Source organism: Somniosus microcephalus, chromosome 2 (genome assembly GCF_052327205.1).
Source record: "Somniosus microcephalus isolate GS21.2 chromosome 2, FLI_Smic_1.0, whole genome shotgun sequence".
In the NCBI taxonomy this organism is placed as follows: Eukaryota; Metazoa; Chordata; class Chondrichthyes; order Squaliformes; family Somniosidae; genus Somniosus; species Somniosus microcephalus.
This window is the reverse complement of record NC_140988.1, coordinates 301,935,980-301,960,074: the sequence shown is the minus strand read 5'-3', so window position 1 is coordinate 301,960,074 and position 24,095 is coordinate 301,935,980. Positions and strand designations below refer to the sequence as shown.

The following is a 24,095-nucleotide window of genomic DNA, read 5'->3' as shown; positions in this document are numbered from 1 at the left end:
TTTTGAGCTCTAATGCTGTACTGTATGATTGTGTAGCGTTTCCTACCTAATATTTTAAAAAAATCTAATTACAGGTAACCACTCCTGAGAAATATGAAGTGAAGTGCTGTGTCCCTGACTCGGCCATAATTCTTTCTTCTTATACGGAACCAAAAATGCAAGTCACCATCACACTTACATCCCCAGTCATTAGAGAGGAGAACATGAGGGATGGAGGTTGGAAGTCTAAGATTCTTTACTTGTCTGCTTCTCTCTTCTGTTTACTTCCTGCTATCTTCAGATGCCAATGGGCCCTAGGAGTTACTCTATGACACTTTTCAGTATATAAGAGACTTGAAAGAAAGTGGAGTTCAAAGCATGTTAGTGTGTGCAGAATGTGAAGTCGCCTGTGTGATAGCAAAGGAAAGTGTTGTAGAACTCACTATTCTGAGGTCCCTTGGTATTTGACATATAGCTCCCCTGAGTGCAAGCTGAACCCTGTATTCTTGAGAATATTTTTGTAATGTAATTTACATGTGTGCTGGTGTTCATATTTTTACACATTTTTGATATAATTCAAGGGATTCCTTATGGCAGAACAGGGCTCTTAAATTCAGGTTTGTTGTCTGGAAACTCTTTTATAAAGTGTCTGTGACATTTAGTATCCTGCAAAGTTAAAACCAAAATGTGGAATAACTGGTAAATGGCCTGTGGAATGCTAATTACCTCTTTAATAATTATCTGCTGGAACGCCCTATTGTTTTTGAGTTGATGACCTACATACAACTTTAAAGCTGATTTTTTTTCTTTAAAAAAAGAGGCTAAAGCTTTAACAGTAATGGATACACTTTAAAAAATATTTAATATGATGCAAGAAATTTGGAAAAGGTAAAACCCAGGCACCAAAGTCATCATATGCCTTTTATAAGTAAGAACACTTAAGCAATTTAATATTTTTTTTAACTTCTAACTTGAGGGACAGCACAAGATTCTTGAGTTTTATCGAATTTTAGAGCCCTGGTGATGTAAAATGCCAGATTTCATTTTAGGCTTTCAGAATATCCTTGGGGGAGTTACTAAACTACTACTAATGAAGGCTTTGCGAGAGGAATCTCTGATGGATGAGGGACAAGGGTGTCATGAAAAAATTCTCTTAATTGTTAGACTGCCGCCAGTTTACTGAGTCTGCGTGTTTTGCTGCTGTTGACTCTGCAATAACCTACTTGTGACCTTTTGTTGGGATGTAGATTTCCTGCAAGATGGTTGTTTTTATCTATCCATAGCTCATGGATTCAGTCCAAAGCCTTCTAGCATCAACAGCAAGAATCGAATCCTCTCAGGGGCTGCTGCCACGTCATCGGAAGGATTTTTGACCAAGGTTTTTGTAAGAGCTTAGCCACACCTGCCACACAGTTGTTGGATGGACTGGGGCCACTCCAGCCTTGCTTATATATATAAAATGTATCTAGAGATCGAACAATGCCACTTAGTGTTGGTATCAGATACTTTTTCTTTAAAATTAAGTAAATTGCTTTCATGATGCCCGTTTCTGCAAAATTGCATTTAATTGTAGTTCTAATTTAAGAATTCAATTCTATAATTGTGTAGTTTTCAAACTAAAAGCATCCAAATTATTTTTAGGGTGGTTTGTTTATAAGGAAATATCTGGTATGTTATGCCAGCATTACATATACTGCCAGATATGTGGTATCGGTCTATCTCTTAAGTGTTTCTTGCAGAATTCCATTTCCTTTCCTGCTTTCTTTGACTTAGTTTGACGCTGCTGAAATAAAAGTGATGACTGTTTCTATGAAACTTTAGCAGGGCCACAAAAATTCATTAAAAAAAAAGTCCAGTGATCACCAATCCTTTCCTGCCGCTAAAATTTCAATTCCACTGTTTCCAAATACTGGATTGTAACATCTGTAACTGAGAGTACTACTCCCCTCTCCTTGCCCAAGAGCATGAACAAAAATTTAAAATATTAATTGGCAGTAAACTATTTGAATCGAAACATAACATGAGTTTGCCTATAAAACATATTTACGGAGCACACGGATAGCAGTGGGGTAAAATCACTGTCTATTTATTCTTTTGAACCAAGGATCAAATTCATCTCCAGTTAGCATAAAACCACCATGATCTTTCTCTGTGGGCTTTAAGGGCCCTTAATTATTGATCCAGATTTTCAGTATATTGTTCATTAGCAATTTTTGCTTAAATTGTTTGCCTGCTAATTAGTGAATTTTGTGCCAGATGTGTGTGTTTTTTTTTACAATAGTAGGCATATAAAGTTAATTCCAACACAATCGCTCCATCACTCTTCCAAATTGCAGACTTTGGAGATTCGTACCTTTTTTTTAAGTCATTCAAGTAATGTATGTTTAAATGTGGTAAATGATGCCATATAAAATGTTTGCTTTGCAAGTTACCTAGAGGGCTAACAAACTCTATTGATGACTTTATGGCTCTACTAGGTACACGAATTAAACTAAAACTGTCAGCAAACTGAAGTCTGAAGAGGCTCAAGCTAATTTTCAAAGCTGCTGGCAAAAAAAAAAATCTTGTTAACTCTTGGATCTGAGGCCATAAGTCATAAAGATAATTAGTTTAGGAACTTGAAGTCATGCTGGCTTGGTAGGTTGTTCTCTTCCAATGCCGGTGTTTTAACAACATTCAAGATTTAATATGGGAGGCCTCTCTGCATTATATCCTGTAATGACAGTAGGTCAAGTGCTGTTTATTTGAGTGTAGTTTAAAACTTCCCTAATGTTTATACTTCACTTTTCTCTGAATACAGGATATTCTAGAGTGCTTTTAGGGAATTTTTTGAAGTGTAAATTTAAGGGAACTGACGAGGCTGACTGTAAAACTTTTTTCCTTTTGGGATTTTTGTTTTGTTTTGAAATGTACCTAGTACTTTTTATAGTTTACCATGTACTGCATGATTATTGTAATATATGGTAACTGGCATTGAACGGAAACTCCAGTTTAGGTGAAATCTTAAACATTTATATATACAGTGGCTTGAAAAGTAAATTATTTCCAGCAAAGCAATAAAGATGAAATACTAGTGAACTAATTAAAATGTGCACCTTGTCAATTGACCATTTCAAGTTTACAAGATTCTTCCATTCTTAATTCTCTACATGGATTTCTGGAGGCCCTTCTATTATATGTTCTGAATTGGCTGGTGAAGTGTGGCTACTAGTCCTCCTTTGTACTTTAGGGCAAGCTAATATTTGGAGCAGTGTCTTTATTTGTACGTTTACACTGGGCGTTCTTAAATGTGTGTCTTTTTAAAAACAAAACTTCATTGCTCATTGAATTACTTGAGATGCCAAAAAGCTCAAGTATAATAATGTGTTTAATTGGAAGTTATTGGGTACTTCAAAAAAAAATGTTTTATTTATAATTCCCTTATGAAATGTCAGTTTTGGGTAGTACGTGTGGCAGTATGGCTATGTTTCTGAAATGACATGCCTACCTGGTCAAACACCCATTCCTCACTGCACTTTGCTAATTCGATCCATTTTAGATGTAACCTCGGTTATGGTGAAAGACCCACCGGACGTCTTGGACAGGCAAAAATGCCTTGACGCTCTGGCTGCTCTCCGCCACGCTAAGTGGTTCCAGGTTCGGAACATCATTTTACTTTCTTCTTGTAGCCTTATGAGAGATGATTGAGTTTATGACTTTTCCATGAAAATGAGCTATTACATAGTAAACCTAATATTCCCAAGGCTGCCTACATTGATCGTGCCTTTGCCTAAAAGTGACCAGGAAAAATATTTTTGATAATACTGTTTTCAGTTTTATATTTCTTTTTCCATTGTTTAAAACTTTTAAATTTTGCATTAACTTTTTTTTCTGGTCATTGACTGTAGCATGAGGCATCCTTGTGTCGCTTTACATAACGTTTGCACTTTATCAGTATTGTGTTGATGTAATTGTTCCATAAGGCTGCAGTTTAACCTCCTTTTAAAAGAGCGTTTGTAATGCTTTGTGCTCAGCTTTTGTAAACTTTTCTTCACCTGCTCCATTTATATTTTTATTTTGGGATTTAATGTTTGTGTCTTGGAGCGGGAGATGGAGAAGTTGCTCTAACTTACTGTGACTTTGCAGTGTGGCAAACATGCAGTAAGAAAAGGCAGTCTACTCTGTGTTCCGTGCTTTATATTTCCCTTTTAATTTTACTTCTGTGTTAATTGTGGACTTTTCAGTATAAATTCTATGTTCTTTAAATATACTACAAAGGAAGAACATGGGGGACAAGAAGTTCTCAAGAGGCCAGGAAGATAAGCTAGGCCAGCTTCTTCCTGTTTCTGCTGTGTTCTTTGACCCCCCCATTTCGTCCACAGAATAGAAAAATTCTGCTGTAGACAGTAGGCTCGTGAGTAAAGTGCTGGATATATTTTTCAATGAATCCACCATCTTTACAAGCTTTTGTTTTGAAGCAGCAGTGTTTTTCCCATTATCTCGTCTCTAGCTTTGAGACTTGTTGACGTCCACATGACTTAAATTTTTGTTTCTGCTGTAGGCTAGAGCCAATGGTTTGCAATCTTGTGTGATTATTATTCGCATCCTTCGTGATCTCTGCCAACGTGTACCAACCTGGGGAGTATTGCCAAGCTGGGTGAGTGCAGCTATCATTTGCTTAGATATGTAAAAACTATTTAAGGAGGACCAAGGCTGACTATCAGTCAGGGTATAGGGGGAAATTATAATAGCACAGAATCACATCTGTTTGTGATGTAGCAATAAAAGTAGACCATAAGATACTTGTCAAAAACAACCTGGTAGCTTAACTTCTTTGATGCCATGATTGCTTATCCTAATATGGTATGAATACTTAGCTGGAAGTTGTAACGTTTTTGTAAATCTAAATGTGACCTAATTAAGCTAAAAGTTTCTTAGCAGCTTACAAACGCCTTAACACATATGCAGAGGTCCTTTTCAAATAGTGGCAATAGGATATTTAATGAGCTGGTCTTTAGAACCACTCCAATTCTAAGCATGAAGTGCCATAAACTTCTTCAGTCTTACTCAGACATAGTCAGAATTAGTTTTGTTCAAGATGACTATAACTAGCTGCATACTTTGTGGAAAGATCTTGCTTGCAGAGAGGAGGGATCTGAAGGGTTGTTGGTCTATGTTGTTAATATGTACCTTCCAACATCCAACTTTGGGGCAGAGGCCTGGAACCAGGTCACCTAAAGAGTCATTGTATTTTGAGAGGGGACCCTGAAGAAGTGGGGTGTGTTTCTCTCCCTTAACCCTAGATGGTGTAGAATGTTGTGAAATGGTATTCTCAATTGAGTGTGACTTTGAATTGTGAAAGGAGTGTATCCTACTAGTGTGCCACCTGTGATGCTGTTGAAACTTCTAACCATACTTCCTGAATCTCAAATATCAATTTCTCTTCTCTCCTCATTGATCATCTTGCCTATGCCCTTTATCAAGTCCATTTAATCTGTGGAGTGTGTCCTTTCCTGTACAAATCCCATACACCCATTACTATGCCCTAGTGAATTGCCTTTAAGATTCTGATTCTTATTTTCAGATCCCTTCAAAGCCTTGCCCTATCCTATTGAGAAATCTTCTCCAGCTGTATGGCCCCATCCTGCACCCTCCGTTCCTCTGAGTCCCCTTCACTGTTGTCTGAGGCTGTTCTTGCAGCTATTGGTTTCCTATGGAACTCACTATTTTAAAAGCATTGTGCCTTGCTATCTCTTCGGACCCTCTTTAAAAACCCAACTCTTCAACTACACCTTTGATCTCTTTTTTCTTTCCCCTCCCAATTCTTTTGCTTCATGCTTAAGCCTATCCTATCTCTTCCTCCACAGCCCCCACCCCGCTTTGTAAAATGCTCTGAGACGTTCTTTTATGCGAGTAGCCCAATATGAATTGGTTGTTTGTGCTGTTCTCTGTTAATCCTTATGCAATTTACATAGGCCATGGAGTTGCTGGTGGAAAAAGTAATCAGCAGTGCTTCTGGACCACTTAGTCCTGGTGATGCCATGAGGAGAGTTTTTGAATGTGTCTCTTCTGGAATACTCTTGCCAGGTGAGTTTTGTGTGGTTCCCCTTATTTTTAAATCAAACTTTAGACATTAGCCCCAAATACTAGAGTTCGTTATTCGAACTATAGAAGGAAGTAATTCGGCCCATCATGTCTGTGCCAACCACTAATCTCATCGCCCTGCCCTCTTCCTATAGCCCTCAATCTTTATCTACATACATTTATCTTTTTCTTACAAGTTGTAGTGGGTTCAGCCTAACCACTTCCTGTGACCTAACATTCCATAACCTTAACGACCTTCTGAATAAAGACAGTTAAATCATTAACGTTTAATTCTTGCTTTTTACAAACCTATTAACAGTACCCTATCATCTGTTTGGAGCTGGGGCGATATCATAATACTGAAATGAACAAAATGAATTTAATTTAAACTAGTTTCATAGCTTGACCACATGACCAATGGGACAAAAAGCCGATGAGAAACTAATGGGACTAAAAGCCGACCAATCTCATGGACCTGATGGCCTACATAGAAGGTAGCAAATGTAACACCGCTATCCAAGAAAGGAGTTGAGAGAGAAAACCGAAAACTATAAGCCAGTTAACCTGACATCAGTTGTCGGGAAAATGCTGGAATCCATTATGAAGGAAGTGGTAACAGGGCATTTAGTAGGCAGAGTCAACATGGTTTTATGAAAGGGAAAGTGCAGAGTGAATTATCCATATCGGCCTACTCCCGAGGTCCCCACCATCACAGAAGCCAGTCGTCAGCCAATTCGATTCACTCCACGTGATATCAAGAAACGGCTGAGCGCACTGGATACAGCAAAGGCTATGGGCCCCGACAACATCCCGGCTATCGTGGTGAAGACTTGTGCTCCAGAACTAGCCGCTCCTCTAGCCAAGCTGTTCCAGTACAGCTACAACACTGGCATCTATCCAACAATGTGGAAAACTGCCCGGTGTCCACAAAAAGCAGGACAGATCCAATCCAACCAATTACCGCCTAATCAGTCTACTCTCAATCATCAGCAAAGTGATGGAAGGTGTCATCGACAGTGCTATCAAGCAGCACTTACTCACCAATAACCTGCTCACTGATGCCCAGTTTGGATTCCGCCAAAGCCACTCTGCTCCCGACCTCATTACAGCCTTGGTCCAAACATGGACAACGGAGCTGAATTCCAGAGGTGAGATGAGAGTGACTGCCCTTGACATCAAGGCAGCATTTGACCGAGTGTGGCATCAAGGATCCCTAGTAAAACTGAAGTCAATGGGAATCGGTGGGGGGAAACTCTCCACAGGCTGGAGTCATACCTAGCACAAAGGAAGATGGTTGTGGTGGTTGGAGGCCAATCATCACAGCCCCAGGACATCGCTGCAGGAGTTCCTCAAGGCAGTGTCCTAGGCTCAATCATCTTCAGCTGCTTCATCAATGACCTTCCCTCCAACATAAGATCAGAAATGGGGATGTTCGCTGATGATTGCACAGTGTTCAACGTCATTCACAACACCTCAGATAATGAAGCAGTCCATGCCCGCATGCAACAAGACCTGGGTGACATTCAGGCTTGGTCTGATAAGTGGCAGGTAACGTTCGCACCACAAAAGTGACAGGCAATGACTATCTCCAACAAGCGAGAGTCTAACCACTGCCCCTTGACATTCAACGGCATTACCATCACCGAATCCCCTTCCATCAACATCCTGGGGGTCACCATTGACCAGAAACTTAACTGGACCAGCCATATAAATACTGTGGTAACGAGAGCAGGTCAGAGGCTAGGTATTCTGTGGCGAGTGTCTCATTTCCTGACTCCCCAAAGCCTTTCCAGCATCTACAAGGCACAAGTAAGGAGTGTGATGGAATACTCTCCACTTGCCTGGATGAGTGCAGCTCCAACAACACTCAAGAAGCTCGACACCATCCAGAACAAAGCAGCCCGCTTGATTGGCACCCCATCCACCAGCTTAAACATTCACTCCCTCCACCACCGGCGTACCGTGGCTGCAGTGTGTACCATCTACAAAATGCACTGCAGCAACTCGCCAAGGCTTCTTCGGCAGCACCTCCCAAACCTGCGACCTCTTCCACCTAGAAGGCAGCAGACGCATGGGAACACCACCACCTCCAAGTTCCCCTCCAAGTCACACACCATCCTGATTTAGAAGTATATCGCCGATCCTTCATTGTCACCGGTTCAAAATCCTGGAACTCCCTAACTAACAGCACTGTGGGAGTACCTTCACCACATGGACTGCAGCGGTTCAAGAAGGCGGCTCACCACCACCACCTCAAGGGCAGTTATGGATAGACAATAAATGCTGGCCTTGCCAGTGACGCCTGCATCCTGTAAACGAATATTAAAAAGAAAAATTTGTGTACAAATTTATTAGAGTTTTTTGAGGTTGTAATTAGCAGGGTAGATAAAGGGGAACCAGTGGATGTAGTATATTTGAATTCCCAAAAGGCAATAGATAAGGTACCACATAAAAGGTTGTTATGCAAGATAAGGGCACATGGCATTAGGGGTAATGTATTAGGATTGATAGAGGATTGTTTAACGGACAGAAAATGGAGAGTAGGGATAAACGGGTCATTTTCAGATTGGCAGGCTGTAACTAGTGGGGTGCCGCAAGGATCAGTGTTTGGGCCTCGGCTATTTTTACAATCTATATTAATGACTTGGATACATTGCACTCGGTCCCTTCATCTAAGTAAGCTGTGAGTAGGATGCAAAGAGCCTGCAAAGGGATATAGACAGGTTAAGTGAGTGGGCAATAAGGTGGCAGATGGAGTATAATGTGGGGAAATGTGAGGTTATTCACATTGGTCGGAAGAATAGAAAATCAGAATACTTTTTAAATGGCGAGAAACTGTTAAATGTTGGCGTTCAGAGAGATTTAGCTGTCCTCGTGCAAGAAAGACAGAGTAAGCATGCAGGTACAGCAAGCAATTAGGAAGGCAAATTGCATGTTGGTCTTTATTGCTAGGGGGTTAGAGTACAAGAGTAACAAAGTCTTACTACAATTGTACAGGGCATTGGTGAGACCACACCTGGAGTACTGTGCACAGTTTTGGTCTCCTTATCTAAGGAAGGATATACTTGCCTTTAGAGGCGGTGCAAGAAAGGTTCACTGGATTGATTCCTGGGATGAGAGGGTGGAGAGATTTGAGTAGATTGTGCCTATACTCTCTGGAATTTAGAAGAATGAGAGATGATCTCATTGAAACATATAAGATTCTGAGGGGGATTGTCAGGATAGATGCTGAGAGATTATTTCCCTTGGCTGGAGAGTCTAGAACTCGGGGGCATAGTCTCAGGCTAAGGGGTCGGCCATTTATGAGGAGGAATTCCTTCACTCGGAAGGTTGTGAATCTTTGGAATTCTCTGCCCCAAAGGGCTGTGGCTGCTTAGTCGTTGAGTATATTCAAGGCTGAGATAGATAGATAGATTTTTGGACTCCAGAGGAATCGAGGGATATGGGGATAGGGCAGGAAAATGGAGTGGAGGTCGAAGATCAGCTGTATGGCCTACTCCTGCTCCTGCTACTTATGTTCTTATGACCAAATGCAACAATGCACAATTTTCATAAGTCTTCATCTTAACTGTGGAAACAATCTTATGGAGTTTGAATTATTTCATGGAACCCAGATTTAAATTGGCTCAATCTTTCTTCTCTCTGCCTTTGAGGATTCTAGATATCTAGGATTTGCTAGACATAAAGACCCAAGGTCCATCTAGTTTGCCTTTTACCATCCTGGTAGTCATATGATCCAACAATAAGAGTTGCCTAATCATGGCAATAAATCTCATCAATTAGTCTACAACAGAACCAGACATGAGGTGAGGAATATCTCAGTGGTGGAGGGCTTTGCTTTATCCCAAAATATTATTATTTTCTGAAAGAAATCTATCTAATTTTCCTTTAAATGAATCAACACTACCTGCTTCCACAGTCTCCCATGTGGCTTTTTCATTATTTCAGCATTGATACTAAGCTCCGGGAATGTGACTTTTAAATGAAATGTTTGGGCAGGCTTAAATCAATTCTTCAGGCGTGAGTGACAACCTGCAGTTGATGACACCAGATTGTCAGTCTTACATGGGGCTACAAGCTGCCTCGTAAGAGTTATGTTGCACCATGTGCTGTAGTTTTGCTCATTAACCTTAAAACATAAATGTTTTTAATAGGGTGTAGCAGCTTTCATTCATTTCTGCCACAACTGTGCTTGTTGTCTCGCATTGTGCTAGTTTTGATTCAGTTGTGTAAATGCCATTAAGAAAATGGCTATCCTATGAAGTGATGAGGCTGTAAAGGATATTTGGGAATAGTTCTAAATGGTAGAAGGATGCCAGTTTTCTTAACTTTGTCTTCTAGGTGGTCCTGGCCTATATGATCCTTGTGAAAAGAACCCTAGTGATACACTGAATTCTGTGACTGGACAACAACGGGAAGATATCACGGCTAGTGCACAGGTATGGTACCAATAATCAGGTAGGCCAGTTATGTTGTATGTGTGTTTTATTTATAATAAATTGCTGTAAATATTTATGAAAGCCTTTTCTTGACGGTACATACCCAGAGTAATTAAATTGTGTATTCTTGTCCGCTCCCATGTGGTGAGGATATTTGCTTTGTCTGTCCTACAATTGATTTTTTTTAAAGTGTGTTTCTAACTTACATGGTCACATACTTTATGCCTTTTAATGGAGACTTTACTGGAAGGAAGTTCTTTCAGTGTTAAACATTTTTTTCTCATTTGTCCCACCTTCATACAGGACTAAATGGTAGTCATCCAAACCATGTGACCTCCTTAGCCATGTGGATTTGCACGTTTTTAACTTCCTCTGCTGATAGTAGTCCCTAACGTAGCCACACACCAAAAAGCAGCTTTTCCAGTTTTGTGACTTACTGCTAACAACTTCATTTCAATAGATTTTTTGCATGTAATACTGTTTAATTAGTGAGCGATCATAACCTTTTTCATTATTTCATCATTGATACTAAGCTTGGGGAATGTGACTTGTTTTCAGTCCACTGAGAGATGAATCATTGCTTTAATTGAAGTCTCAGCAGTGGACTCAATGTTGGCACCAGCTGATATCACTGGTCAGATTTTAACATCTTTGCCAATTATTTAAGGTGACTAGCCTCTGTGATTGGTGCTTGAGATACCTTAATTTAACAATTTTGGGTATTCAGCCTGATGCAGACAACAACTTCAAAGAAAGGTTTCTGGGAACAATTGAACTGCTAGGAAATGATTCTGCAAGAAAGAATAGTATTGATTAATCCTAGTGTTCTGTTCATTACCCATGGAGTCCTGTTGATTTTCAAAGTGCAACTTTCAGTCCAAGAATCAAGCAATGGCCAGCATTTAAAGAATTAATACATCATTTACAACAAATATACATTCCTTTTAAGGCACAAAAACCCCACAAGAAAAGTGGTCCAACCGTGGCTAACAAGAGAAGTTAAAGATAGTATTAGATTAAAGAAAAAGGCTTATAATGTTGCCAAAAAGAGTAGTAAGCCTGAGGATTGGGAGGATTTTAGAATTCAGCAAAGGAGGACCAAGAAATTGATAAAGGGAAAATAGAATATGAGAGTAAACTAGCGAGAGACATAAAAACAGACTGTAAAAGCTTCTATAGATATGTAAAAAGGAAGACTAGCAAAAGTAAATGTGGGTCCTTTACAGGCTGAGACAGGAGAAATTATAATGGTGAATAAGGAAATGGCAGAGCAATTAAACAAATACTTTGTGTCTGTCTTCACGGAAGAAGATGCAAAAAACTTCCCGGAAATAGTGGAGAACCAAGGCTCTAGCAAGAATGAGGAACTGAAAGAAATTAGTATTGGTTAAAAAATAGTACTGGAGAAATGAACGGGACTGAAAGCCGATAAATCCCCTGGACCTGATGGCTGACATCCTAGGGTTTTGAAAGAGGTGGCTATAGAGATAGTGGATGCATTGGTTGTCATTTTCCAAAATTCTATAGTTTCTGGAACGGTTCCCGTGGATTGGAAAGTAGCAAATGTAACCCCACTATTTAAGAAAGGAGGGAGAAAGAAAACGGGGAACTACAGACCAGTTAGCCTGACATCAGTAGTAAGGAAAATGCTAGAATCTATTATTAAGAACGTGGTAACAGGGCACTTAAAAATAATAATAGGATTGGGCAGAGTCAATGCTGATTTATGAAAGGGAAATTGTGTTTGACAAATCTGTTGGGAGTTTTTTGAGGTTGTAACTAGCAGAATAGATAAGGGGGAACCCGTGGATGTGGTGTATTTGTATTTTCAGAAGGCATTCGATAAGGTGCCACAAGAGGTTATTAAACAAAATTAGGGCTCATGGGATTGGGGGTAATATACCAGCATGGATTAAGGATAGGTTAATGGACAGAAAACAGAGTAGGAATAAACGGGTCAAGTTCGGGTTGGCAGGCTGTAACTAGTGGGGTACCGCAAGGCTCAGTGCTTGGGCCTCAGCTATTCACAATCTACATCAATGATTTGGAAGAGGGGACCAAATGTAATGTATGCACGCTTGCTGATGATACAAAGCTGGGTGGGAATGTAAGTTATGAGGAGGCTTCAAGGGGATATAGACAGGCTAAGTGAGTGGGCAACAACATGGCAAATGGAATATACAGGAAACTTTCGATTAACCGGCCACTAAATAACCGGAACGCTCTATCCACCGGCAAAATTCAGGAGTCGGTTCAGATAACTTTTTTTACTTTTAGTTACTTTTTTTCTCCATTTGTGGTTGTGCAAGCGTGTAGCTGAAGCTGTTGCTAAGCTACAGAGACGCTTGAAAGTTGTGCCGATTGTTTTGACGCTAAGCAACAGGGTTTGTTGCTTTAGACGGAGCTCAGAGCTCCGTATCTTTTAACTATATAACGTTCGGTTATCTGGCATTGTTGATGGACCGGCACTAGGTCGGTCCCGTCCGTGCCGGATACCAGAAAGTTTCCTGTAATGTGGAGAAATGTGAAGTTATCCAGTTTGGTACAAAAAATAGAAAAGAGTATTTTTTAAATGGGGAGAGAGACTGGGAAATGTTGGTATTTAGAGGGACCTGAGTGTCCTCGTGCACGAATCACTGAAAGATAACATGCAGGTACAGCAAGTAATTAGGAAAGCAAATGGTATGTTGGCCTTTATTACAAGAGGATTTGAGTGTACGAGTAAAGGGGGGAGAAATTCAGTAGGTTGCGCCACCCGTTAGCGCCTTAAGAGGGCGCTAAGTGGGTCGCAAGCCAACTGGCGCCCGGGTGCGGCACTGCCCACGCCTCCTGCTAAATTCCGCGGGACGTTAGTGGTGGCGCTAACCGTTAGCGCTGCATCGCTGCCGATGACGTCATCGCTATGTCCGACCGGTTCAGGGGGGCCCACCTTCGGCCGGGGAGGCACAAATTAAAGGTGAGGTGCGGGGCGGCCATTTTTGTTGTTGGCCGCCTGCCTGCACTCCGGTCCCCGGCCTCCTGAACCGCCCCCCCCCCCCCCCCCCCCCCCCCCGGAGGAGTGCAGGCTGCGTTCCAAGAGCCCGGCACTTCTCTTCGGTGCCGGGCTCTTTTGCCTGCACTCCCGATCCTCGGGGGCCCAGCTGGGCCCCAGATCGCGCTGCACGAGGCCCCTCCCCTTTAAGAAGGGGAGGAAGGCCTGCAATACCGCAGCGCGACGCTGCGGCATGTTGCGCCACGATATTCAGTCGCAGCGCCCCAAGAGGGATGCGGGGCGCCTCCAGTAGTGCCGTGCTTCCCTTTGGGGCGCAACCACTCAATTTCTGGTGGGCGGGCGCGAATGTTTCCGGGGCGCTACTTTTAGCGCCTTGGCGAGGCTGGTGCTCCAAAATCCGGAATGTTCCAGAATCCGGACTCCAGGACGATTGGTGGCAGGGTTGTCTGGAATCCGTAAAATGTTCCGGAATCCGGACACACTGTTTCCGCCGCCAGCCAGGCCCAGGCATTTCCGGACTCGGAAGGTGTATCTGATGTCCGAACTCCGGAAACGCCTGAGCCCAGGTTGCGATATTTCCGGACTTCTGGCATCAGAAATAGGTTCCGAAGTCCGGAAAAACACGAAAACCGGCTTGGCCTCGGTCCCGAGGTTGCCGGATTCAGGACGCTCAACCTGTACTTCGATTTTTATGGAAGTCCTTTTTATTTCATGGGAATCACTTTCTATGGACGGTCAGAATACTCCCTACCAGAAGTGATTTGGCTTTAGCAGTAAAGAAGCTCAGAGGGTTTTTGTGGGTTGGAAAAACTGTTAGTTCATTGTGCTTGTACTTGCCCTCTTACTTTACAATAAGAGAGCTGGAGATTTTAGAATTTGAGCCCCGGTGTCTTGGCAACTTTATCCTTGGACATGTTCAACTGTAATGCCATTTTCAATTCTTCGGGCTAGCAGTTGCAGAGCTCAGACATATACTTGCCTGTAGAAAGCGCAGTCTACCAGCATAAAGTATCATTCAGTTTGACATCTGTGCTCAGTTTGCGCACCATTAATGGTAGCTGCCTTCAGATTACATTGTGGCTTCCAACTGGATGAATAATTGGTGCACGCTTCCTTTCAAAATACTATGTAAATATAGTCCAAGAGATCTGATTATTTTGGAGAAGGTGGATTCCTGGAACCAGAACAGGATCTGTCCTTTGTAGTTGCTCTATTCTAAACAGTTCTGGGCAATTTTAACAGTCACTTTACAGTTGTGCTGCTCAAATGTACTGTCCTAAACAGTGCAGGATTGAAGCCTTTTTTTAAAAAAGACTTGCATTTATATAGCACCTTTCACGACCACTGGACATCCCAAAGCACTTAACATAGACACTGTTATAATGTAGCAAGCTCCTACAAACAGCAATGTGATAATGACCAGATAATCTGTTTTAGCGATGTTGATTGAGGGATAAATATTGGCCAGGGATAACTCGGCTGCTATTCTTCAAAATAGCAGCCATGGGATCTTTTATATGTCCATCTGAGAGAGCAGACGGGGCCTTGATTTAGCGTCTCATCCGAAAGACCGCACCTCTGATAGTGCAGCACTCCCTCAGTACTGCACTAGAATGTCAGCCTAGATTTTTTTTTTTTGTGCTCTAGTCTCTGGAGTGGGACTTGAACCCACAACCTTCTGACTCTGAGGCGTGGGTGCTACCAACTGAGTCACAGCTGACGCTGCTGAACTTGATGGTGCCAGCTGTTCTTGAGATGAGTACTGCAAGAGTCTTATGAAACTGTTGCAACTAAACCTCATGTTGATGTCCCTAGAGAGCATTGTGTCTCTGGACAGAGAAATTGTAGTAAAAGGCAGCTATTGCCATAATCTGGCAACGTGTCCTCACTGAAAAATGTTCTTTACTAAATTTTAATTTTGTACAAAGGACAGCAGTGCTTGGCCCCAACATGAGACACATCATCAATGGAGATAATTGAGTGCTACATCTTTTTCTATATACATGAGTGTGAGCTGCAACTCTCATTACAAACTCATCTAATAAAGGTTACTGACAAGAATAGGTAATCCCAATGAGCAATGTTTTGTCTCCGCTAAAGCTATGTTAATGACTATCTATCTAATTTGCACTCCAGTTGTTCTGTCTGTACTATAGTTGATGGGTCATCCTTGGACTTGTTTTCCATTTAACTGATTCTGCAGGGTTGTCTTCCACTCTGTTCATTCTTCATATCAATTCCCTCCTCCATTCATCCAAACCTGCCTACTCTTTGTTGTTGATTTAATTTTGGATTGATAAACTTCCTTTGCATGCCTTCAGTGAACAGATTTTTATTTTTACAGTGCAGTGACTGAATCACTGCATCATGATTTTCCTCCATGCTGTTCAGTGAAGTAGTGAATATCTTGTTTTTCCATCTTAAAGCACAATTTCTCCATATCTCTCAAGTCTTGACTAAAAATAAGCACTTCTTACCATTTGGTTTTGTACTTAAATTCTTCATCTATTATCATTAGTCTCACTGTCTTTTTGAGCTTAAATGGAATTCCCACTTTTCCATCTTAAAGAAAAAGTTCAATTTCCTCTGGAACACTTTTATTTTAACTGTCTAAAGCCCAAGGCCTAGAAATTCGGCGGGGCGCCAGTCTCGCCAGGGCGCCGGAAGTACCGCCCCGGAAGGAGTCGCGAGCACCCGCCGGAAATTCAGTTTGAGCGCCCCAAACAGAAGCGCGGCGCTACTCGAGGCGCCCCGCATCCGTCTCGGGGCGCTGCAACTGAAGTTCGCAGCGCAGCATGCCGCTGTGGTACTGCAGGCCTCCCTCCCCTTCTTAAAGGGGAGGGGCCTGCTGCAGCGCGATCTAAGATCGCGAGTGCCGGCAAAAGAGCCCGGCACCAAGGAGAAGTGCCGGGCTCTTGGGAGACAGCCGGCACAACGCGGGGGGGGGGGGGGGGGGGGGCGCTCAGGAGGCCGGGGACGGCTGCACGAGGAGGTGCTGGCAGGCGGCCAGCAAAAAAAATTGGCCGCCCCGCACCTCGGCGCCTCTACCGCTGCAGGTAGGCCCCCCTGAACCGGTCGCAAATTGCAACTGGCGTTACAGCAGGGGGCGCTAACAAATCTCGCGGGCGGTAGCGGGGCGCTGCGCACACCGATGATGTCATCGGTGGCGGCGCAGCGCTAACGGTTAGCGCCGCCATTAGTGCCCCGCTAAATTTCACGGGAGGCGTGGCCAGTGGCGCTAAACCCACTAAGTGCCCTCTTTGGGTGCTAACTGGTGGCGCAGCCCACCGAATTTCTAGGCCCAAGTCTGAGTTGAATACTGTTCCCATATTTGGGAAGACGTCTAACATCTGAACAGGCTACCAAAAAAAAGTCCTTTTTCCTTCGGCTAAACATTGGAAAAACCAAAGCAATCATCTTTGTCCATCGCCACTGACTTTATCTCCCTCCGTGACCACTGCTATGGGCTGAATCCAACGGTTCATAACCTCGGCCCCTATTTCATTTTATCTTGTAATTTTTCCACTCCTTTCCACCCCCCCCCCCCTTTTTGTTTCGCTCTCACACCTGGCAGCTATCCCTTGCCCTGCCAGTACACTTTACACCCAATCTCAGCCTATTACCATCTCGTCTAGCTTCTAACACCTTTTATTGTCTCTTTTTTACTTCTTTTGTTTCTTTTATTCTTTTGTCCGATCGCAGCCCTGCCTCCGATCTATCTTTTCTTTCCAGTTTTGAAGAAGGGTTCGACCCGAAACGTCAACTCAAATTTCTGTCCACGGATGTTGCCTGACCTGCTGAGTTTTTCCAGCATTTTCTGTTGTTATTTCGGATTTCCAACATCCGCAGTATTTTGCTATCGTACCGTTGTTCACAATCTCTGCCTTCTTTCCAATCCGCAACTGAGCTTCCGACTCCATATCCTCTCCATCACAAAAACTGCACTCCTTCTGTCACTACCTCAGCCTGTCTGTTACTGAAACCCTGATCAATGACTTTGTCACCTCCCGACCCATGTTCTGGACACCATCCTCCACCCTCTGTAAACTTCAGCTCCTTCAAAATTCTGTTGCCTGTATCCTAACCCGCACCAAGTTCTGCTCGCCCATCACTTTTGCACTTGCTTCTGTCTTTCAATGCTTCAATTTTGAAATTCTCAACCTTATGTTTAAATCTTTCTGTGGCCTTGCCCCTCCTTATCTCTGTAACCTCCAGCACTGCAACCCTCTACCCGACCCCCTTTTGCTCCGCCTTTGGGGGATCTCTCTCTCTTGCCTTTTTCTCTTGACCAAGTTTTTGGACACCACTCAATACCTTGTCTTTTGGCTTAGGCATCCATTATTTTTCTTGCCCTTCTGTAATGCTTTGGGATGTTGTCCTTTGTTAAAGGTGTAACTTAAATGCAAGTTATTCATCCCCTGCCCCCACAGTCTTCAGGTTTGTGAAATTCAAATTTTGTCAGCTCTCCATTACTTCTTGATTTACCCCATCTTCCTTTCTTTTTAAACTTGGAAATGTCTAGTATGGCTTTGGTCCTTCCATCTTGATTTCTCAAAGTATAAGTTCAATGTTCTCCATGATGTCTGAGCATATCAGGTAACTGCTGGTCATGGAAAAGTGAATGTTTTGTGCAGCTTGTGGATTTCTCAGCTGCATAACTGAATTACTTCTGGATTATTGTTGACGTGGGGCAAGAGAATGGGAGAGTGGAATTTAAATATTCTAAAAGATTGAATTCTCTAGGTTTCTGTGTTTGTTCAATCTGTGGTCTGGAAAAAGAATTGCATGAAATCTGATGGTCCAAAGCTGCAATCAGAACAAAAAACCTCAAACTTTAAAATCTAGAATTTTTCACTGATGATTTGGTGAAATCTACAGATTTTTGTATATTACAATGGGTGGATGGTAAGCAACTTACAAGACATTGCCCAAAAGACAACTGATACTTTAGAAGCTGTTATGTATACTCGCTGATGTCCCTCTGATTTCTGAATCTTCTGCACCAGCTGTGTTTGAGAAGGCACAGGCCTGATGGCCTGCTTGCTAGTTAGGTGAATAAGACCAGACCAGAACACCTCGTGTGTGTCTTATCCACATTCTTCCTAGTGAGAAAGTGCATGACTTCTGCTCCGTTCTTTCTGCAGACCAGTAAGATTGAGTTCAGTGGAGTGTGGTTGAACCTGCATTCCTGCTGCTCCAAGTTGCTTTGCTGACATGCCATTTCTCTGCCCAACAAAATGTTGAAATCATTTTGGATTTTAAACAAGTTTGTAATATGTGTTTCATGAATTTCATCCCTCCTAATATCTCCTCCTTTGGCTTGCTCTTAATTTTTGTTGTCCTATGCTTCCGTGAAGCATCTTGGGATGGTTTTCTACATTAAAGGCACTTATAAATGCAAGTTGTTAAATTCATATCTTGTACGACACGTGTCTTTCAGAATAGGTATAAAACTTTACATATATTTTGAGTAGATGAAGCTATAATTTGTTGTTTTTTGCTCCACTCTACAGTTTGCATTGAGATTAGTAGCATTCCGTCAGATTCACAAAGTCCTGGGAATGGATCCATTACCTCAGATGAATCCACGTTTCAATGTTCGTAACAGAAAGAGGAGGAGGGACAACAGTGATGGCACTGATGGATTGGAAGCAGAGGGGAAGAAGGATAAAAAAGATTTTGACAGTGGAGAATTTTAAATCATTATGCATAGTACCCCAGATTGTTAATACAATGTTGACTTTCTGTGGACTTAACAGAAAGCAATGTCTGTTTTATGTGTTCCAATTTTATTTTAAATATAATTGTTAAATGTAAATAAAGTACTCACCTGCTTTACACTCAAGTGGCATGTTGTCTAGACATATTAAACAAACCAATTGTTAATGGTCCCATTTGTGACACTTATACAGAACTACTAAACTATACACCCTTTCTCTTTCTATTGTTTAATTGTTAGCACTAAACCAATTTTATAACTTAGATGTTAATGTAAACAGATATTGCTTTCTTCAACTTGCATCTGGTTTAGAACAATAATAGTGGGGTGGAAGGTCATGTAGATTCTACGATATATTATAGATGACAGTATTTCTAAGGACTCTGAACTCAATACTCAACTAAATACATATGCTTTTGCAGAACGTGTGACTTGTCTGTCAAGTATAAAGATGAATGTGAATAAGAATTGGTTTCTTCTGTTTATCTAAAGTTAGTTCATTGTTAGCTGTGCATCAGCAAAAAAAAGCAGTTCTTTGTATGGGCTTGCCAGTAATTTTAATGCAGTGCTTTTACATTCATTCCTAGTAAATCTGCTTGCATGACTGAGCTATAGCCTTGGAGGTTTGTGTTTTATAAAACTAACCGTTTTCATGTTTTTTTTGGTTTTGTTTTCAGTGGTAAGGATGATGTGTAGTTTGTTTTATATCGTTTAAATATTTAGTAATTATAAGCTTGTATGCTGTTGACATGTTGAACAGTTCTGTTGTAATTGAGGTTGAACTGTACCCCTGGTGTATACTTTGTCAATTCTTACCACCACAATAAAACTTGGAGGATATAATGTTTTCATGTTTTGTGTTGCTTACATTTTTCATGTTGGATTTTGCATGGTCCAGCACCACCACTACATTGAATATGTGAAATGTGAGTATCTTGTATGATGCAGCATTTAAAGGAAAAAATGCAGAGTTAATCATGTCGAATTAAAGATACATTATCTATTATACTTCCTCTACATCTCTCAATACACCATCCCTAGCTTAAAGGATAAGAACATAAGAATTAGGAGCAGGAGTAGGCCATGTGGCCTCTCGAACCTGCTCCACCATTTAATAAGATCATGGCTAATCTTTGACCTCAACTCTACTTTCCTGCCCTATCCCCATATCCCTTAATTCCTCGTGTCTAAAAATCTATCAATCTCAACCTTGAATATACTCAACGACTGAGCATCCACAGCTCTTTGGGGCAGAGAATTCCAAAGATTCACAACCATCTGAGTGAAGCAATTCCTCCTCATTTCAGTCTTAAATGGTCAGTCCCTTAGCCTGAGACTATTCTTCCTAGTTCTGGACTCTTGAGCCAATCTCTGCATCTACCCTGTCAATCTCCCTCAGAATCTTCTGTTTCAATTAGATCACCTCTCATTCTTCTAAACTCCAGAGAGTATAGGCTCAATCTTGCCTCAAAGGACAACCCTCTCATCCCAGGGATCAATCTAGTGAACCTTTGTTGCACCATCTCTAAGGCAAGTATATCCTTTCCTAAATAAGGAGACCAAAACTCTGCAGACCAGTATTCAAGGTGTGGCCTCACCAGAGCCCTGTGCAATTGTAGCGAGACATCCTTACTCTTGTACTCTAATCCTCTAGCAATAAAGGCCAACATGCCATTTGCCTTCCTAATTGCTTGCTATGCCTGTATGCTAACTCTGTGTTTCTTGTAGTGGGACACCCAAATCTCGGAACACCAACATTTAATAGTTTCTAGCCATTTAAAAAATACTGGCCCAGAAATTCGGGTCTCCACGGGTGAGTACGCACTGTGTACTCACCCGTAGGCCCAACGGAAGTGCCGGTTTCGTGCATGCACTGCACATGCGCGGGAAACCGGAACTTCCGTTCCCTTAAAGGAAGGGGTTCAGAGGTCGAACGTGTGCGCCGGAGAGGCAGCGCATGCGCATGGAATTTGTTTTTATCCCAGCTTTCTCCAGAAGGGTAAGTCTCCAGGAGTTACACATGTAAAAAGCAGGCGCAAGGCCTGTTTTTAACAAGGTAAGTGGTGAATTAATTAAAATTTAAACATTTTTTCCACAGGTTTATTATTTTTAAATACTTTAAAGAAAGTTTTTATTTTTAGCCCCGTTAGAAAATGTAATTTTTTCCAAAAATTTAAATTTTTGATTAAAAGTTACTTTATGTAATTTATAGTTATTTTAAAAATGTGATTTTTAAAATTTATTTGAAGTTTTAGTGATGTTTTGGGGCTTATAGTATTTATAGTTTTGACAGCTATGTTTTGATTGGCTATGATAAATTGACCCTTAGTGTTAGGGGGATTAAATACGTGGGGTTACGGGGATAGGGTGGGATATGTGTTGGTGTAGGGGTTACGGGGATCGGGTGGGATATGTGTCGGTGCAGGCTCGATGGGCCGAAATGGCCTCTATCTGCACTGTGGGGTTTCTGTGAGTTCTGTGAGCTCTTCCAATTTTATGAATGAAGCATTCCCTGCTGCCATTGGCTCTCCATGGCCCACGTGATCCCAGGGGACGCATCGAACGAACTGCGCCCCTGGGATACGCAAGCACTGCGCGCCGGCAGTTGGAGCAGGCCCAGGATCGGAATCCCACGCGCGTCCACACAACGGCCGGCGCGCTAGGTAAGTGCAGGTCGAAGGCTTGCACCCGCGGGATGCCTCCGACCCGAATTTCTGGGCCACTGTTTTTCTATTCTTCCTACCAAAATGAATAACATCACATTTTATACTGCATCTGCCACTTACTGCCCACTCGCTTAACCTTTCTATACCCCTTTGCAGACTCTTTGCATCATCCTCACATCTTACTTTTCCACCTAACTGTATCGTCCGCAAACTTGGATACATTGCACTCTGTCCCTTCATCTAAATAGCTGAGGCCCAAGTACTCGATCCTTGCGGCACCCCACTAGTTACAGCCTGCCAATCTGAAAATGACGCGTTCATCCCAACTCGGTTTTCTGTCTGTTAACCAATCCTTTATCCATGCTATTATATTACCCCCAACCCCATGTGCCCTTATCTTGCTTAACAGCCTTTTATGTGGTGTGGAGATGCCGGTGTTGGACTGGGGTGGACAAATGTAAGAAATCACACAACACCAGGTTATAGTCCAACAGCTTTATTTGAAATCACAAGCTTTTGGAGCGCTGCTCCTTCGTAAGGTGAAGTGGAGAGATGCATAAAAACACAGCTTATATAGTCAGAGAATAATGTCAGATGTTTACAGGTAATCTTTCTAACTGCCACTTATCACACTCGACAGAGAGATAATCACAGCAATCAAAGGTGTAAATGGTGTCCAAACAGGTCAGTCAGGAAAACATTACATCAAAGAGCAATGAGGTGGGGTCACAAGGGGTCAAATGTTGCAGATGTTGGGGTCTGTATGAAAAACACAAAAAACTTTTTTTTTGCTGGAAATCACAGCAGGTCCGGCCGCATCTGTGTGGAGAGAACAAGCCAACGACGACTCGAGTCTGGATGACCCTACGTCAGGTGGGGTTACATGTAGCGTGACATGAACCCAAGATCCCGGTTCAGGCCGTCCTCATGGGTGCAGAACTTGGCTATCAGTTTCTGCTCGATGATTTTGCGTTGTGTGTCTCGAAGGCCGCCTTGGAGAATGCTTACCCGAAGATCGGAGGCTGAATGTCCTTGACTGCTGAAGTGTTCCCCAACTGGGAGGGAACACTCCTGCCTGGCGAATGTTGCGCGGTGTCCGTTCATCCGTTGTCGCAGTGTCTGGACTACTCCTCGGAATCGGTTTCATTCTTGGACACACGAATCTCCATCAAAGACAGACACCTCAGTACTTCACTCTACCGCAAGCCCACGGACAACCTCACAATGCTCCACTTCTCCAGCTTCCATCCTAACCACGTTAAAGAAGCCATCCCCTATGGACAAGCCCTGCGAATACACAGGATCTGCTCAGACGAGGAGGAACGCGATGGACACCTACAGACGCTGAAAGATGCCCTCGTAAGAACGGGATATGACGCTCGACTCATCGATCGACAGTTCCGACGGGCCACAGCGAAAAATCGCATAGACCTCCTCAGAAGACAAACACGGGACACAACCAGCAGAGTACCCTTCATCGTCCAGTACTTCCCCGGAGTGGAGAAACTATGCCATGTTCTTCGCAGCCTTCAACATGTCATCGATGATGACGAACACCTCGCTAAGGCCATCCCCACACCTCCACTACTCGCCTTCAAACAGCCGCCTAACCTCAAACAGACCATCGTTCGCAGCAAATTACCCAGCTTTCAGGAGAGCAGCGACCACGACACCACACAACCCTGCCACAGCAACCTCCCAAGACATGCCAGATCATCAACACAGATACCATCATCACACGTGAGGACACCACCCACCAGGTACATGGTACATACTCATGTGACTCGGCCAACGTTGTCTACCTCATACGTTGCAGGAAAGGATGCCCCGGAGCATGGTACATCGGCGAGACCATGCAGACACTGCGACAACGGATGAACGGACACCGCGCAACAATCGCCAGGCAGGAGTGTTCCCTCCCAGTCGGGGAACACTTCAGCAGTCAAGGACATTCAGCCTCCAATCTTCGGGTAAGCATTCTCCAAGGCGGCCTTCGAGACACACAACGCAAAATCATCGAGCAGAAACTGGTAGCCAAGTTCCGCACCCATGAGGACGGCCTGAACCGGGATCTTGGGTTCATGTCACGCTACATGTAACCCCACCTGACATAGGGTCATCCAGACTCGAGTCGTCGTTGGCTTGTTCTCTCCACACAGATGCGGCCGGACCTGCTGTGATTTCCAGCAAAAAAAATGTTTTTTTGTCTTTTTTTTTGTTTTTCATACAGACCCCAG

The 24,095-nt window shown here is 42.7% G+C and overlaps 1 protein-coding gene across 2 annotated transcripts in view; it reads left to right on the top strand.

Annotated features, from left to right (window-relative positions):
• The window catches only part of zfr (zinc finger RNA binding protein), a 69,435-nt gene extending 49,396 nt beyond the window's left edge, over positions 1 to 20,039 (top strand). Inside the window, exons 16-21 of one of the 2 annotated variants that reach the window (XM_085973722.1) lie at positions 75 to 216; positions 3,518 to 3,615; positions 4,520 to 4,615; positions 5,934 to 6,045; positions 10,384 to 10,481; positions 18,987 to 20,039. In XM_085973722.1, the coding sequence (XP_085829848.1) occupies positions 75 to 216; positions 3,518 to 3,615; positions 4,520 to 4,615; positions 5,934 to 6,045; positions 10,384 to 10,481; positions 18,987 to 19,172 (732 nt within the window). In that variant the 3' untranslated portion in view covers positions 19,173 to 20,039. Of the gene's footprint in view, positions 1 to 74; positions 217 to 3,517; positions 3,616 to 4,519; positions 4,617 to 5,933; positions 6,046 to 10,383; positions 10,482 to 18,986 lie in introns of those variants that run through there. The other variant, XM_085973729.1, reaches the window with a different exon arrangement.
• The last annotated feature ends 4,056 nt before the right edge of the window (positions 20,040 to 24,095 follow it).